The sequence below is a fragment of the Lontra canadensis genome, unplaced genomic scaffold (genome assembly GCF_010015895.1).
Source record: "Lontra canadensis isolate GAN:19392208 unplaced genomic scaffold, GSC_riverotter_1.0 scaffold49, whole genome shotgun sequence".
Classification (NCBI taxonomy): domain Eukaryota; kingdom Metazoa; phylum Chordata; class Mammalia; order Carnivora; family Mustelidae; genus Lontra; species Lontra canadensis.
The window spans coordinates 932126-948053 of record NW_022631043.1 but is presented as its reverse complement, the minus strand read 5'-3'; the positions used below and the strand labels follow the sequence as shown (position 1 = coordinate 948053).

General features: G+C 52.0%; 1 protein-coding gene across 1 annotated transcript in view; it reads right to left on the bottom strand.

Annotated features, from left to right (window-relative positions):
• The window catches only part of LOC116877012 (maestro heat-like repeat family member 5), a 65996-nt gene extending 56665 nt beyond the window's left edge, over nucleotides 1–9331 (bottom strand). Inside the window, exon 1 of the mRNA XM_032873461.1 lies at nucleotides 9163–9331. Within this exon, the coding sequence (XP_032729352.1) occupies nucleotides 9163–9311 (149 nt within the window). The 5' untranslated portion in view covers nucleotides 9312–9331. The remainder of the gene's footprint in view (nucleotides 1–9162) is intronic.
• Between the last annotated feature and the right edge of the window lie 6597 nt (nucleotides 9332–15928).

Here is a 15928-nt window from a genome sequence, read left to right as displayed (position 1 = left end):
CCAGATGCCACTGAAGGGGTCTTTGAGGGAGGCCTAAGAGCTGCAGAGCAGGTGGGAGCAGGAGCCATGAAGATGGGTGCACCGGACCAGAACCTGCTCTGTGTCCCAGGTCCCATCATCCTGGAGCTTGAGAACAATTATGTGTGCATGATGGAGACACCAAGAAGAGCTGTGTGGCAGGGGCAAGGGAGGACATCAGCCCGTGAGTTTCCTTTACTACTTCCTCTCCCTCACCTCTTCTTTGGAAAATATGGGGGCAGGACTCCCTCAGACTGTGTTCATTGCCAGAGTGGGGCAAAAAAGGAGGCATCCTTTATTTTTGGGGTAGTGCCCAAGCTGTTTGTCTCACAACTTCCCCCTTGGACCTCCCTGGCAGGAGTGGGTTCTGCTCTACCTGCTGCAGGACCTCATTTCTTGTTCACTCACAGTTCCTAGTTCCTGAGTACTAACCACGGGCATGGTGTGTTCATTCTAGCCACTAAGGATATAACTAAAGATATATGGATATCTAATGTCTGATATTAGTGGGATTGTATATTTTTTCCCCCAATTTTTGAGTTGTTTAAGGCAGAAGGAGGAACCTCATCCTTGTTGCTCCATCTTGGAGGGAAGCACTGGTGTTGTCTTCATCATCTTCAGGACTTTGGGGTTTTTCCTGAATGCAGTGGGAAACCTGAGTGCTTTGAATGACATGATCTGACATACATTTCTTATGTGGTAGAACAAATTAATAGGTAAATGTTAAAAGAAATGAACCATCTTCTAATATACCACATAATGTATCTATAGAATTAGTTGATGATTTTTGTCCTGTTCACACTGAATAAAAAATTTCCAGGCACACATGGCAGCAAGAAATTATGACCCCTAAGTAGGAGAAAAAAAATTGATAAAAAGCGACACAGAAATGACACAAATGATAGAATTAGTAGACAAGGACATTAAATGTTATTGTAACAATATTCCACATGTTCAACATGGTGGGTTAAGACAGAAGCATGCAAAGGAGAGACATGGAAAACATGAACAAGGTGAAGAATACAACATTGGAGATTAAACAGACACTGGATAAGTTTAACAGCATATTAGACACAGTAGAAGCAAAGATTAGTGAACTTGAAGATACCACAGCAGAAACTACCCCCAAATGGGACACAAATAGAAAAAAGGCTGAAAAAATGGAATAGAGCAATCAGTGTATTGTAGAACAACCTCAAAGGGCATAGTGTATATGTAATGTAAAGTCTCACGGAAGAAGAAAGGGAGATAGAAAACAGTATTTGAGGAAATAATACCTGAAGCCTCTAAACTAATAAAAACTAAAAATCCCACATATCCAAGAAACTCAATGAACCTCAAGTGAAGGAAATATAAGGAAAACTAAACCAAATAACATTAAAATAAAATTGCTTAAAGCCAACGCTAAGAAAAATTTTAAGAAAAAAAGCCAGAGGAAAGTCAGAGAAAAAAAAAGACACATTATATACAAAGGTATAAAGATAAGAGCCAGAGTATAGTTCTAGTCAGAAATAGTGCAAGCAGTGCACCTGGGTGGCTCAGTCATTAAGCATCTGCCTTGGGCTGAGGTCATGATCCCGGGGTCCTGGGATTGAGTCCTGTTTTGGGCTCCTTGCTCTATGCGGAGCCTGATTCTCCCTCTCTCTCTGCCCTGCTGTGTTCCCTCTTTGTCTGTCTCTCTTTGTTAAATAAAAGATAAAAAAAATCTCAAAAAAAAAAAAAAAGAAAGAATGCAATCATTGGAGACATGGAGCAACATTTTAAAACACTAAGAGAAAACAAACAAACAAACAAACAAACCTGGCAAACTAGAATCTTATACTCAGAGAAAAAAAATTTAAAAACTGATGGTATAGCCAAACCTTTATCATACACACTGAAGCTGAAAGAATTTGTAACCAGCAGATCTGCACTATAAGAAATGTTTGAGGAAGTCTGTCAGGCAGAAGGAGAATAACACCAGATGGAAATATGGAAATACACAGAAGAATAGAGAACAGTGGAAATGGTAAGTATGTAGGTGAATGTAAAGTGTTTTTTCTTATTTTTCAAGTTTAAAGTAAAAATAACAATGCTTTGTAGGACCTACAGCAAATATAGAAGTAAAATATATGTCAATAATACCATGAAGGCCAGGAGAGGGAAATGGAAATAAAATATTATAAGAATCTTATACTATAAGTAAAGTGGCATAATATCACTTGAGGGTAGGCTGTGATATAGTAAATCTGTAAACCATAAGCCCAAGCCATCACTGAAAAATCAGAGAGTAAAACAAAAATATATTTAGCTAATAAGCCAACAAAAGATATAGAGGCAAAGAGGAAAAATAGAAAAAAGAAGAGAAGAAACAAAATGAAAACAAATTGCCAGATGATAGATTAAAACCGAATCATATCAATAGTCACATTAAATGCAAGGGATTTAAATATCTCAATCAAATAGCAGAGACTGTCAAATTGAGTAAAAAATCAACACCCAAATATATGCTGCCTATAAGAAATACACTTGAAATATAATAGACAAAAATCAATGAAAAATAAAGGATGAAAAAGGTACATCATGTTAAGAATAATCAAAAGAAAACAGAAGAGGCTATATTAATATCAGAAAAAGTATATTTTTGAGTGAATATATAACCAGGGATAAAGAGAATCAGCTCATAATGATAAAGGGATCACTCATCAAGATGACTTACAATTCTAAATGTTCATGCACCTAATAACAGAACTTCATAATATATAAAGCAAAAAAGATAGAGCCAAAGGGAGAAATAGTTGAATAGTTGAATCATAGTTGAAGCTTTCAGCATCTCTCTGTCAATAATTGATAGAATAAGAAGACATAATTATTAAGGATATAAAAGATTTAAATAATACTCTTACATAATGTAATCTAATTGGCATTTACAAAACTCTCCATCTAACAATGGAAGAACACACATTCTCTTCAAGTGCACGTGCAACATCTACAATAGATGATATTCTGAGCCATAAAATAGACTCAATAAGTTTAAAAGATTCAGATCAAACAAAGCATACTGTTTGACCACAATAGAATGAAATTAGAAATCAATAACAGAAAGTTAGATGGGAAATCCCCAAATATTTTGAAAACTAAACAACAATTTAAAATAATACGTGTGTCAAGAAGAAAATAAAAGAGAAAATAAAAAAATACTTTGAACTAAAAGAAAATGAAAACACAACATATAAAAATGCGTGGGGTGTAGCTAAAGCAGTGCTTTGAGGGAACTTTATAGCATTAAAACTTATAGTATTAAAACTTATAGTATTAGAAAAGAATAGAGGTCTGAAATCAATGACCTAAGTTTCCATTTGAGAAAGTAGGGGAAAAGGGGCAAATTAAGCCCAAAGAAAGAAAATAATAGAAAGTAGAGGAGAAATCAGTGAAGTACAAACAGAACAACAATGAGAAAATCAATGAAACCAAAAACCAGCTCTTTGAGAAGATACATACATTTGATAAACTTCTATCAGGCTTTATCAGGGCAAAAAAAGAAGATATAAATTATTAATATAAAGAGTGAGAATAGGTACATCATTAAAGATCCTACAGACATGAAAAGAATAATGAGAGAATATGATGAGCAACTTGGTGCCAGTAAATTTGACAACCCAGATTAAGTGAATTCCTTAGCCATAAAATACCAAAGCTCAGTCAAGAAGAATTGAATAACTAGAATACACATTTGTCTGTTAAAAACACTGAATCTGTAGTTGAAGACCTTCCCACAAAGAAAACTTTAGGCCCAGGTGGCTTTACTCTTCAACTCTACCAGGCATTTAAGGAAGAAATGATAACAATACCACACAACTCTTCCAGAAAATTAAAAAGGGAACACTTCCTGACTCATTCAGTGAGGTGAGCGTTAGTCCCCTGATACTAAAACCAAAGAAAGACACCGCAACTTCCTTAACATATGAATCCAAAACATACAGATATGCATATCTACCATGACCAAGTGTGCCTTATCCTGGGCCGGCAAGGCTGGTTGAACAATTGAAAATCAGTCCGTGTAACTTACCGTATTGGTAGATGAAAGAAGAAAATACTATGATCATCTCGGTAGATGCAGAGAAAGGATGTGACAAAATGCAACATCTGTACGCAATAAAAACAAGAATTAAAGGAATTTCCTTAACCTGATTAAAAACATCTACAAGAATCCTGTAGCTAATATACTTAATGGTGAAAGACTGAATGTTTTCCCCACATCATTGGGAATGAGGGAAGGATGTCTGTTTTCAGCATTTCTATTCAATATGGTACTGAGGGCTCAGTCAGTACAAACAGGTAAGAAAAAAAATTAAAAGTGTGCAGACTGGAAAGGAAGAAATGAGCTATCTCTACTTACAGAGGATGTTATCACCTACTTAGAAAATTCCAAAGAACCTACCAAAACCTACCAGAACTGAACAGTGAGTCCAGTAAATTTGCAGAAGTAAAATCAGGATGCAAAAATCAGTCATATTTTTCTACACTATGAGCTGCTGGGACTTGAAAATAAAAAGGTACCATATACAGTAGCATTCAAGATCATGAGATAGTTAGGTACACTGTCTAACAAGTAGTTGTGAGGTCTATGAAGTGTAAAATATAAAATAGTGATGAAAGAGATAAAGACAACTTTAATAAGTGGAGAGATATACCACGTTCATGGATCAGTAGACTTAATATTATTAAGATGTCAGTTTTGTAAAAATATATCTAAATATTCAATGCAAAAAGTCCAGAAAAAGAGTCAAATGTACAAGGCTAACTGATTTTTAAAAAAACTTAGCTGTATTAATTTAATTTAATTTTTTAAAGTAGGCTCCACACCCAATGTGGGGCTTGAAATCACAACCCTGAGATCAAGAGTTGCATGCTTTACCCACTGAACAAGCCAGCTGCCCCAAGGCCAACTGATTTTTGATAAAAGTGCAAAAGAGTTCAATTAAGAAAATGTATTCAACAAATGGTGTGCAATAATTGCATGTACACATGCAAAAATGCCCCCAATTTATACTTCACACTCCATACAAAAATTAACTCAGGATAGATTGCAGACCTAAAAGTAAAACCTGGGATCCAAACTTCTAGAAGAAAATGTAGGAGAAAATCTTTGCGATCTTGGGTTACACAACGATTTCTTAGATGTTACACCAAAAGCACAATCCATAGAAGAAAAAATACTAAGTTGGATTTCATCGAAATTAAGAACTTCTTGAAAGACATCTAGAAAAAAATGAACAGATAAGCTGTGTACTTGGAGGGAATATTTGCAAATCACCTATCTCATAAAGATCCGTATCCAGAATACATAAATAACTCATGAACCAAAATATAAACTCAGACACAAACACAAACAGTCTAACAAAATACAGAAGGAAGATGTGAGCAGACGTCCCACCAAAGGAGACACACAGATGGCAAAGAAGCACACAGCAAGTGCCCCACATCATTCTTCATGAAGGAAACAAGTGGCCACCAAAGTGGGATATTGCTACACATCTACCAGAATGACTAAAACTGGGGAAAAGCCTGAAAGCGCTGTGGGGTCCCTGGGCCTCTTGCACAGAGCTGGTGAGGCTGTGAGCCGGTGCAGCCAGTGCAGAAAGCAGGCGGGGTGCTATCTGAGCAGGCTGAACCCCACTCTGCCCTCCACCCCTAGAAGTCACAACCTACTTTCACGCAAAATCCGCATGCGAACGTTGGTAATGGCTCTGTGTGTAAGAACCCCAAACTGAAGAAATGCACACGTTCTTTGGTGAGTGGATAAGTGCGTAAAGAAACTGTATTGCAATCCACGGGAACACGATCAGCAACAAAAAGAAAGGAACCCCTGAGACACGCAACAACGTGGGCGGTTCTTAGACTCATCAAGCCATGTGAGAGAGAGAGCCCGGAAAGCCACGCTCTCGAGCCCATCTTGATGGCTTTCTGAAGAAGGTCAATGAAACAGAAAACAGATGAGTGGCCTCTGAGGATGGGGAGTGGGGGAGGGCTGACGACAAAGGGGACGGGGGGATTCCGGGGAAGAAAGGCCTGTTTCCTATCTTGCTTGTGGTAGTAGATTCACAATTGTATGACTTTGTCAAAACGTTCAGAATTATCCACTAAAGAGAGTGAATTTTACTCTACATAAATTATACCATAACCAAAAAAAAGCAAGATCTCTAAGAACAGAAGTAATTTCACCCTCTCTCTGGTCTCATTTCCTTCAGCTTTCTCTTGCTTACTCCACCGCAGTCACACTGAGCTCCTGCTGATCCTCAGACCGCCAGGCATGTTTCTACCTCAGGACCTTTGTACCCTTCAGTCTGACCCTTCGGTCTGGGGAACAACCTTCCTCCAGAGAGCTGCTTGGCTCAGTTTCTTGCCTCCTTCGAGTCTTGGCTCAATGGTCACCCCCTAGATGAACTTATTTAAAACAGCAGCCTGACCCCACTCTCCTTTCTACCCCTACCCCCCGCAATTTTTTCCCCCATCACTTTTAAACTTGTAACCTTATATAACTTACTTTATTACATCCACTGTTTGTGGGCCGTCTGCCCCACTGGAAGGTAGCCCCAAGGGCAGGGATCGTAATGTCTTGTCTCCAGTTGTATTCCCCAATACCTACGACAGCGCCCGACACACCAAGCAGGTGCTCACCAGGTATTGGGATGACTAGAAGAGCGACGTATCAAAGCAGCAGCCCATTCTCCTCTCTGGAAAAGCCCCGTGACCGCCCCCCAGCTCTCTCCCACACTGCGCCCTTGCCAAGTTCCAGTTGTCCAAGCTCATTCCACTTACTGGTGGGCCTTTGCTCTCCTGGGCCCGCTGCCCAGAGCGTGGGTCCTTTCTCGTCCTCTCTCCCTGTCCCTTTCAGGGCGATGCACAGAGGCCCACCCTTCAGCCTTCTTGACCTGGAAAGAGCATCCTGGGGGTGCCTCCCCCGACTCCCCAGCTGACTGAGGGCCCTCCCTGGCTGCCCCTGCTCCCTGGTGTCACTGCTGACCAGCCTCTGGACCTCTTCCTTCCCAGGTATCCCTGGGGATGCATTGGCTGTCCCCCGGTCCCCAGAACGTCCCAGGCAGGCTGCCAGTGAAGGTGGACAGAAGGTGCGAGTGAGCGGGCGAGGCTGAGACGCGCTGCCTCGGGGGGCCTTCCGCACAGCGAGACCCGCCTCCTCCCGTGCTCCTGGAGCCGTTCCTGGCAGCCTGGCCTCCTCCAGCTCCCTTCCCAGATGGCGTTCGTGCTCACTCCATCCCATAGCCGTGCCCAAACTGAGGACCCTCCCCACCGTCTGCCTCTTGGGGAACCAGCGACCAGGTGGCCAAGCAGGGGACACTCCCGGGGTTGCCAGAGATGTCGCATGTCTGCGCTGAGCCAGACGGTCCTCGGGAAGCTCCCGTGTCCAGGGCACGTGCCGGGATGACCGCGCTTACAAGGCGTTGGCGCAGAGGCCTTGGCCGTCTCTGTGGCTCCCGGGCCCTCCTCATCCCTTCCCACCTTCCTTCCCTCAGTGAGGACTTATTAAAGGCCTGCGGCGTGCCAGGCACTGCTCCAGGCCCCAGGGGTTCATCTGAACAACATGCACAGAAGACCCTTCCCTCATTGTGCTCGCGTCCTGGGGCAGAGGGGAAGGACAGACTCTGTCCTGCGCCAGCTGGGGACAGTGAGATGGAGAAATCGAGCAGGGACAGGGTTTGGACAAGCTGTGGGGCCGTGTCAGACAGCCTGGTCCGGGAGCCTCGGCCGTTGGGGTGCCTCTGGGGTGAGGCTGTCCGACAGGTGCCCAGTGTGGGGGGTGCTGGGTGGCTGGAGTGAGCGACGTCCAGATGAAGGTGTCCGGTGGTGCGGAGCACCATCCCCAGCGGCACAGAACGTCCTGCCGGAGGGGGATGGGTGCCCCCCTCACCACTTCGGACCCTCCACCCCACCTCGTCACACTCCATACTGTCCTCACACCACAACCCCGAGGGGTGCTCAGAAACAGAGAGGTTCAGCGATCTGTGTCCCAGGACACACAGCCTCTGTGGGACGATGCTGGGTCAGACCCAGCCTGAGCCCCAACCGTGCATCCTGGCTGGGTGGCTCAGTGCACACTTGAACCTTCCCACCCCCTCTCAGAAAACCAGCCACTTCCTTGCCACTCCCAGGACGTGTGGCCTTTCCAATGGAGGCTGGCTGGTGTTACCTCTGTGGGCATGTCACCAAGGGCTGGAGCGCAGCTCCCCTCTGCACCCGGGAGGGAACTCGGCTGCTCAGTGTCACCCACCAGCTCTTGGCCCATATCTTGCCCTAAAACGGCATCTAGCCCTGTGACGACCAAAACTGAATATATTTTTAAATACAGAGAAACGACAGAAGCAGAGTCAGGCAAACAGCCGCAGAGGGGAGCGTTTTCTCGCCTTCGAAGTGATCCAAGATGTGGCAGAGGAGGAGACGGGCCTGACAACACACACACGGAGACAACTGTGTGCAGACCAAAATAACCGAGTTCAAAGCAGGTACGAGGCTGCTCCTTCTGGAACAGCCCGCCACCATGGGCATCACACACGGGAATCCTGCTCCAGGACCCGCCCAGGGACAGTCTGGAGAGTTGGGCTGCCCCAGGATCCACCCCCTCCGCCCCGGGGAGGGCGCCCTGGGGGTCTGAGGTGGCAGGGGAGGGAGCCTGCCAGCCCCTGCCCTGCCCCCGCCAGCTCCTGCCCTGCTGCAGCAGCCTTGCTCGGGGCACGCTGCGTCTTTGCTGGGATGCGGGCCGTCGTGCGGCTGCCCATTCTGCAGATAAGAAGCGGAGGCGCCGGGAAGGGTCTGTCCATCTGTCCCTTTGTCCCCTCACCCACTCCTGCAGCGAGCATGTGTGGACATGGATGGTGACACGCTGCCAGCCTCACAAGCAGCCAACACCCGCGCCACCTTCGGACGTCTCCTCCCTCCCAGTACCCCTCCACCAAGTCAAGGGTTGCCAGGTGGGGCTCGACCCAAAGCTGCCGCCCACCTCCCCTCCACCCCCTGCGCTGTTCCTGGCTTCGGGCACACCTCTTTCCCTGGCTCAGGGCCTGGAGCTCAGCCCCAGATGCGCCCCAGGGGTGCCCCTTGCTGCCCCGCAGGGAGGCGCTCTTCTGAAAGATGGAGAAGCCAGGGTACCTGTGGGAAGTAGGGCATCGGGCGTCCCCTTCTGGGTTCCCACATGTCCCAGCCTGGCGCTGGGCTGACCTGGGGTTCTGGGACGTGGTCGACGACATCCTATCAGCTGTGGTGTGGCTGTGTGGCTTTTCTGAGTGCTGCCCGTCCATGTTGGGGTGCGGTTTGGAGAACCCACCCTCCAGTTCTGTCCTCACGCCAGGTGGGGCTGCCCTATCTCTGTGTCTCCCCCTCCCCCACCCCAGGCGGCCCTGATCTCAGCCCGAGGTCACAATGGTTCCAGTGCTCATGGCCCTTTCCCAGGCTAGAAGTGTGGAACTGGACACTGTCCCGGGCACAGTGTGTGTGTGTTCCTGATGCATTTTTGGGGGTCATCTGTTACACAGCAGTAGGTGACAGATACATGTTCTGTACCAGGGAAAAGTGGCAGAATTAGGTTCTTTATGACCCCCCCACCCATCACATGGGGCCATAGTTCAGTTGTAAGGTTGCAGAGAAAGCAGGTCCCAGCATGGTCCCTTGTCCCCAGACTCGGCTGCTGGAGGCCCTATAGGTGGGGGACTGCGGGCGAGGCTGTTGCAGGGACAAGGGAGTGCTGGGGCCGGGACCTGTGGCTGGGCTATCTACCTGCAGCCCTATGAGCATCTTCCAATGCCCAGCAAGCCCCAGGCTCCAGCCCCTGCGGCCACACGGTGCAGGCAGCCCTGACTTCTGGAAACAGTCCTGTGTCTCACAGACAGCAGACAGCCACTGAGTACCCCCGGGCTTCAAATTCCAGCTGCGGGGCCACTGGCTGGATGACTTCCCTGAAGCCGCGACCTCTTTCTAAACGGGGGTGCTGGCGATGCCCTCCCTCCCCCGGGTGCTTTTGATGTTCAAACTGCTTTTCTGGGAGCCGTGCTTGGTGCAGGGCAGGTGCCCAGCTGGGCCCAGCCACTGGGCATTGTGGACGCCTTTGCCGGGTCTGACTGGGGTCGGACCCCATGATGCTCCCGTGGGAAGGGTGTCTGGATTTGCAGCCGGTGGCAGGGGCTGGGGGAGACGGCCCACAGAGGGCGAGGTGACCCTGGGTCCCTGGCGCTCTCTGAGCTCGTCACCTGGAGTCCTACACCTGACCGCAAGCTCAGGCGGCAGGGACTGTGACTCCCCCCAAGGCCCAGAGGTGAAGCCGGTCCTTGGGTGGCTCTGAAATGGACAGTCTGCATGTACCCCTGTTTGCTGGAAAGCCCGAGCTTGAGTTCCTCTGTCCCAGCGTGCCGAGGGGGCCGGCTTAGAGCTCCCAGATGCTCATTTGTGAAGGAGGATCCAGAAAGCCGGATCCTGCCAAGCTGCCAGAACAGGGGTTTGGGGGAGCACCCCTTCTCCGAGGCTCGTCCTCCAGTGCCTCTGGGGTATGTCCTGGGGACCTTTCTGCCCGGTGGCCTTGGCCAGAGGTGTTGTGCTGGGGCGGCTCCAAAATGGCTCTCCTGACTGTTCCTAAGTTTTCAGGAATGTGGAGAGTTGGCTGTTAAAGAGAGCCGCAGAAGCTCGCAGTTACATGCATTATATTAAAAACAGGTGCTAATACCCAAAACTTATCACTTCCTGAGTATTGGACTAGATTTCACGGTGCCCTAGCGGTCACGTGATGCTAGGGACCTACCTGCAGGGACCCACCCCGTGCCTCTGCTGGGTTCCATGTCACCCCGGCAGTGCGAAGTCAGCCTCGCTGGGGGAGACCGTCCTCCACGGACACCCACAGTATCACACGGGACGCCCTCGTTCTTTGGAGAGGTCCTTTTCAGATATTTGCCAGGACGACTGGGTAAGAGGGTCCAACCGGTCTCTCCTCCACTTGGGAATTTGGAATTGGGGCCAAGAGTGAGACCTTGGGGTTGGGAGGGGAGCCCCCCGAGGGCTGCCCATCCCTCCCTTTAGGGGTCCAGGCAGAAGGGAAGAGACAGAGAAGGGGACAAGCCCTGGGGGCCTCACAGGTTCTGGCCCTGACCTTCCCGGGGCCCCGTTGGGACTTTTAGGTTCCTGCAGTGCCCTGGTCGATGGTGAGGTGGGTTTTCTGTGACCTCGTTTCTGGGGGGAGAACTTCAGGCAAGTCCTGGGCGGGTAAAATGGAGGTCTTCAGGGGTGGGGCGCTCCTGTCTCTCCAGGGTTCGGGGGAGGCTGGAGGGCCAGGAAATTCTAACATTGTACCGGGGGCGGGAGTCTCCTCTGTGGACCCACTTATACTCCAGGGGACACGGGGAGGGTCAGTGACTGAGACCTGGAATCTGACATTTGTCCCACTCTCCCAACCCCTCACCATGCAAATGGCAAGACGCAAGGACCCCTTGGCTGGGTCCTGCCACATGCCGGTCTCCCCCTACTCCAACCTGCCAGAAATTAGGGAGCCCCATCCCACCAGGGACACTGCCTCTGCCTGACGGGGGCTCCCAGCCCCGGGGTCCGCCTCACATAGCTGGGTGTGCTCACCACCCTGGATGGGGATGCAGCTCAGAGAGGGTGGGAACCGGGCCGGAGGTCACACGTCGGTCAGCGGTGGAACCAGGATCTCCAGCCCTGGTGCAGGGGAGGCCTGGGACCATCTTGCCCCTCCTCCCCGGGGTAGGGAGCAGGCAGGTGGGGCCTGGGGGAGGCGCCTGCTTGTGCCTTGCCATGTGGCCGGCAGATGGCGCTGTGGGCCCAGGCAGGTCTCAGCCCAGGCATCCCTGCAGTTCTCCCCACCCCGCAGCCCTCCCAGCTCAGAAGGCGTTTGGGGAGGGGACCCTGGGCAACCTCGGGGTGCTGACACCATCACCCACCTGGAGGCGGCAGCTGGGGGAGAGCGCCAGCTCGCTCCCACCTCACACCTCTGCAGACTTCCCTCCAGCTCCACTCCTGCTGGGGGCCACACCAGGGGATGCTGTTACTGCCCCAGAGAGGAGGGGATTCACGGGGGTGGGTGGTGGGTGGGGTGGGTGGGGGGAGGTCTAGCAGCCGAGCCCCTGACCCGCTACCCAGGCCCAATCCCTCTACCCCCACCCCCTCCCTGCTCCCAGCTGCAACCAGGTCAACCTCCCAGACTTGATGCGACGCTTTCCCCTGGATTGCCCTTGACATTCTCTGCTTGGGCAGGTTCCAGAACCTTCTCCAGGGCCCATCTGCGCCCTCCTGTGACATCCAGTTTTAGCAAGAAGCCCCCACCCTCCACCTCTGACAACCTTCCACATCCATCAGTTTCCTCATCCTCCCACGCTGAGCCCAGAGTGACCCCAGAGTGCTGGTCCCTGCGCCCGTTGTGATGGGAGGAAATCCGTCCCACCCTCTTCAACAAGTGCCGTAAATAAATTTTTAGCACCCGATCCCCTCCCACCACACCCATGCTTTCCTAAAGAAACTGCTTGCTCTCCCCTATTTGCTCTCAGAGACCCCTTCCCCCAGCCCACCTCCTCTGTGAGGCCCCCGTTTTCCCTGGGCTCCCTGCTGAGGTTGCTTCAACATGGGCTCCTGGGAGCTTGGCCCTTCTTGGAGGTGGAGTGGGGGAGGCTGGGGTACTGACAGCAGGTGCTGGGCAGACAAGTTTCCCTCCAGAGGACCCTCCCCCAGGAGCGCAATGGCCCCATCTGTCCACCCGACTTCCTCTCGGGATGTTTAAACCCGCTGAGCACAAGGGGTCCAGCCTCAAGTAGCTTGGAGTGCGGGGCAGGGGTCCCAGACTCAAGCTCTAGGTCTTCATGTGGCTTCTTTCCCTCTGGCCTGGGGCCCCTTGGCTCCCATTCTGGCCTCAGCACTTCCTGGATCAGGAGTTACTCCCTTCCCTCCTGAGTGTGCCCCCCTCCAGGCCCTGGGCTCCCCGGCCCCTGGGGTCCGAGGGGTGCTGCCAGCCCACGCAGGCTCACTCTGCTCTGCCCACGCACGCGGTCCTTCACCTGCTGGCACCCTCCCTGTCCCCCACCACCTGCCATTGTTCCAGATGGCCTTGGCTGCGGGCCCCGACCAGCCAGCCGTGGGTCCCTGGCTCGTTGCCAGGTCTTCATTAGACCCCGCTCCCCAGGAAGGTGGAGACTTGGAGTTCGCCCTACAGTGCTCCAGCCCTTAGTAGGTGCCCATGACATGCCAGCTGGCTCCTCTGTGCAGGCTGCTCCAGGAGGGTCCCACTCCTTGGGTCTGCAGAGGCCCCAGGTCCTGCAGGTGCGCTGCCCGGGACACCCACTGCCTTCCAGGGTCCGCTCCCCTTTCCGGACTCCTATCTGAACCTTTCACAGAAAAAAGCAGGGAAGTGTTTTCTCCTCCACTTTCTGAAAATGAGATTTTAAAAATAACTCGGAGGTGGCGGCAGCGCCAGGAGGGGATTATCTGGGGTTTCGAGATGCACCGGACAGGTCCCGCGGGGCGTGCTTGCCTCTGCTTCTTGGGTGTCCCCCACCGGGCCTCTCCCCCATGCTGCTCTCTCCTTCTGGACACTCTGGCTGGCCTCTTCAGGACACAGGCACCTCCTTCTCTAGTGATGGGGAGGCAGAGCAAGGAAGACATACAGTGGGAGCACTACTGAGAAGGGAGGTGGCCGAGATGGTGGTGGAAGGAATGCTTTGGCCTTGACTCCCAGCTAGAGAAGGGGACTGGCCCCTACTGGTTTCCCCAGTCTCCTTGGTGTCCTCCCTTCTCTGGTGAGCTCACTGCTCACCAGCCACATGGCTTCCTGGGCCGTTTCTTTTTCCTGCCACCGGGCCTTTGCATATGCAAAGAGTTTCTCAGACCCACTTTCTCCCACTTCTCATGACATACTGTCCTTCCTTAACCTCAACTTCAAAGTTACTTCCCCCAGGAAGCTGTCTTGGACCACAGACTAGCACAGGGGGTGTTCCCACAGCCTGCCTCTGTCCCAGCTCCCTGACAGTGTCCTTCTCCAGCCTTAGCACGATTGATAATTCTTTCATTTTCTGATTTGTCTTTATCTATCTCTCCAGCTAGACTGCAGGCTTCCCAGAGGTGGGGACCTGGGAGCAGAGGACACGGTTTCCGCACCGGCATCACCGGGGCCTTCCTCTTGCTGGGTTCCAATGTCAGCCTGTCTTTCTCGAGGGGGCTGTAAAGCCACTGGCTGAAGGTTCCAGGGCCTTGGCTGGTGGGATGGAGCCTTGGTGGGTCCCCGAGCAAACCGCTTGCCCGGTAACAGCTTGGCTCAGCCTCCTTCCATCCCCTGGGTTGCCCTGGGTTGGCTTCTCAAGTGACCTCTTGTCCTCAAATGATTCGCCTTAAGGTCTGGTGGGCACTGAATACTGGCCCCCCGAAGCCATCGATGTTCGAATCCCCGGAATGGGGAATTGTTATCCTGTCCAGCAAAATAGGACTTTGTGGCTGGGATTAAGTCAGAGAGCTTCAGATGGGGGAATTACCCCAGATTTTCCGGGTGGTCCTTCAATGCAATTGTGTGGATCCTTCTGGGAGACAGGCAGGGGGAGCTTAGATACACGGAGAGAAGGGGAGGCCATGTGACCACAGAGGCAGACAGTGGGGTGATGTGGCCATGAATGAGACATGCCAGCAACCCCCCAGGAGCTGGGAGAGGCAAGGAAGAGACTCTCCCCGGGAGCCCTCGGAGGGAGTGCGGCCTCACGGACACCTCGGTCTGTCCCCGTCCCCGGGATGCTGTTGGCGGGACTGTCACAGTAGCCCTAGCGACCGAACATGGGGCTTGGGGAGGCCAGGCAAAGACGCCTTGCAGCAAGCTGGAAGCTGTCCCTCCAGATGCTGGCACCTGACGGCTCAGGTGTGGGCCAGGTATCTCAGCCTTCCCGGCAGCCAAGAGGGCCCGTGGGACCCGGTTCTCAGCCTGGAGTTAGAGCGTCCAAGAGCAGTTTCCCCTTGTGCTCTTACAAGGAAGCTGCTGGCCAGGACGGCCTCTCGCCCCTCTTCCTCCTCTTCAGGGCTGGGGGGCCATGGGGCTAGTCCTCCGACCAGGGGACACATGGAGGGGCGGAGCCACAGCTGCGGGAAGCCCACACACCTGGGGGGGCACTGGGGAGCAGAGCTGCCTGGAGGCCTGTTACAGCCGCTGCAGGAGGGACGGCGCTCGGTCTCCCGGAAGCTGCGGTACTGGCGCTCTTCGTTCTGCAGCTCCCCTGACTGATACACCCTGGTGGGGCGGCCGCCGTGCGCTGCAGAATATGGACATCAGTGATGGCATCATGGTCTCCCCAGCTGACCCCACGCTGTGGAGGCCTGAGTCGCCCCCCAGCGCAGCCGCCTGCCTCGAGAGCTGGCAGTCAGGGGCCTGTGTGGCTGGAGCATGGGCTGATGGAAACTGGCCCCTGTCACGTGAGATCCAGGCCCCCACTTGCCCTTGGCTGACTGTCAGGCCTACGGCTGGCTGTGCTCCCGCCCCACGAGCACTGCGAGGGCAAGGCTCTCAGCTTGCACATCCAGCCTGGGCGCCGGCCTGGCTAGGGGCTCAGGAGGCGCTGGTTGGTGGGAGGCAGGTTGTGCAGGGGCTGATGGGGCGCTGGGTCGCTGCTATGGCACTCAGGGATGGGACGTCTGGGCTGGAAGCCAGACCCCGGAAACCCTCCTCAGGGCCGGTGCTATGCCCGAGACACAGTGCGTGGGGGAGAACCAGTGCGCTGGGCCCACGCTGGGGGGTGCATGGGGTAGAACGGGTGATGCCCCTCTCGCAGCTTCAGGGATATGGGGACTGACTTGTGTGCTCCTGTCCTATCTGCTGGTGAGCGTCAGACGCACTCGCAAGGGCTTGCAGGGAAGAGGTGGGGAGAGTTCCAGCCTTGGTCCCATTGGCTCA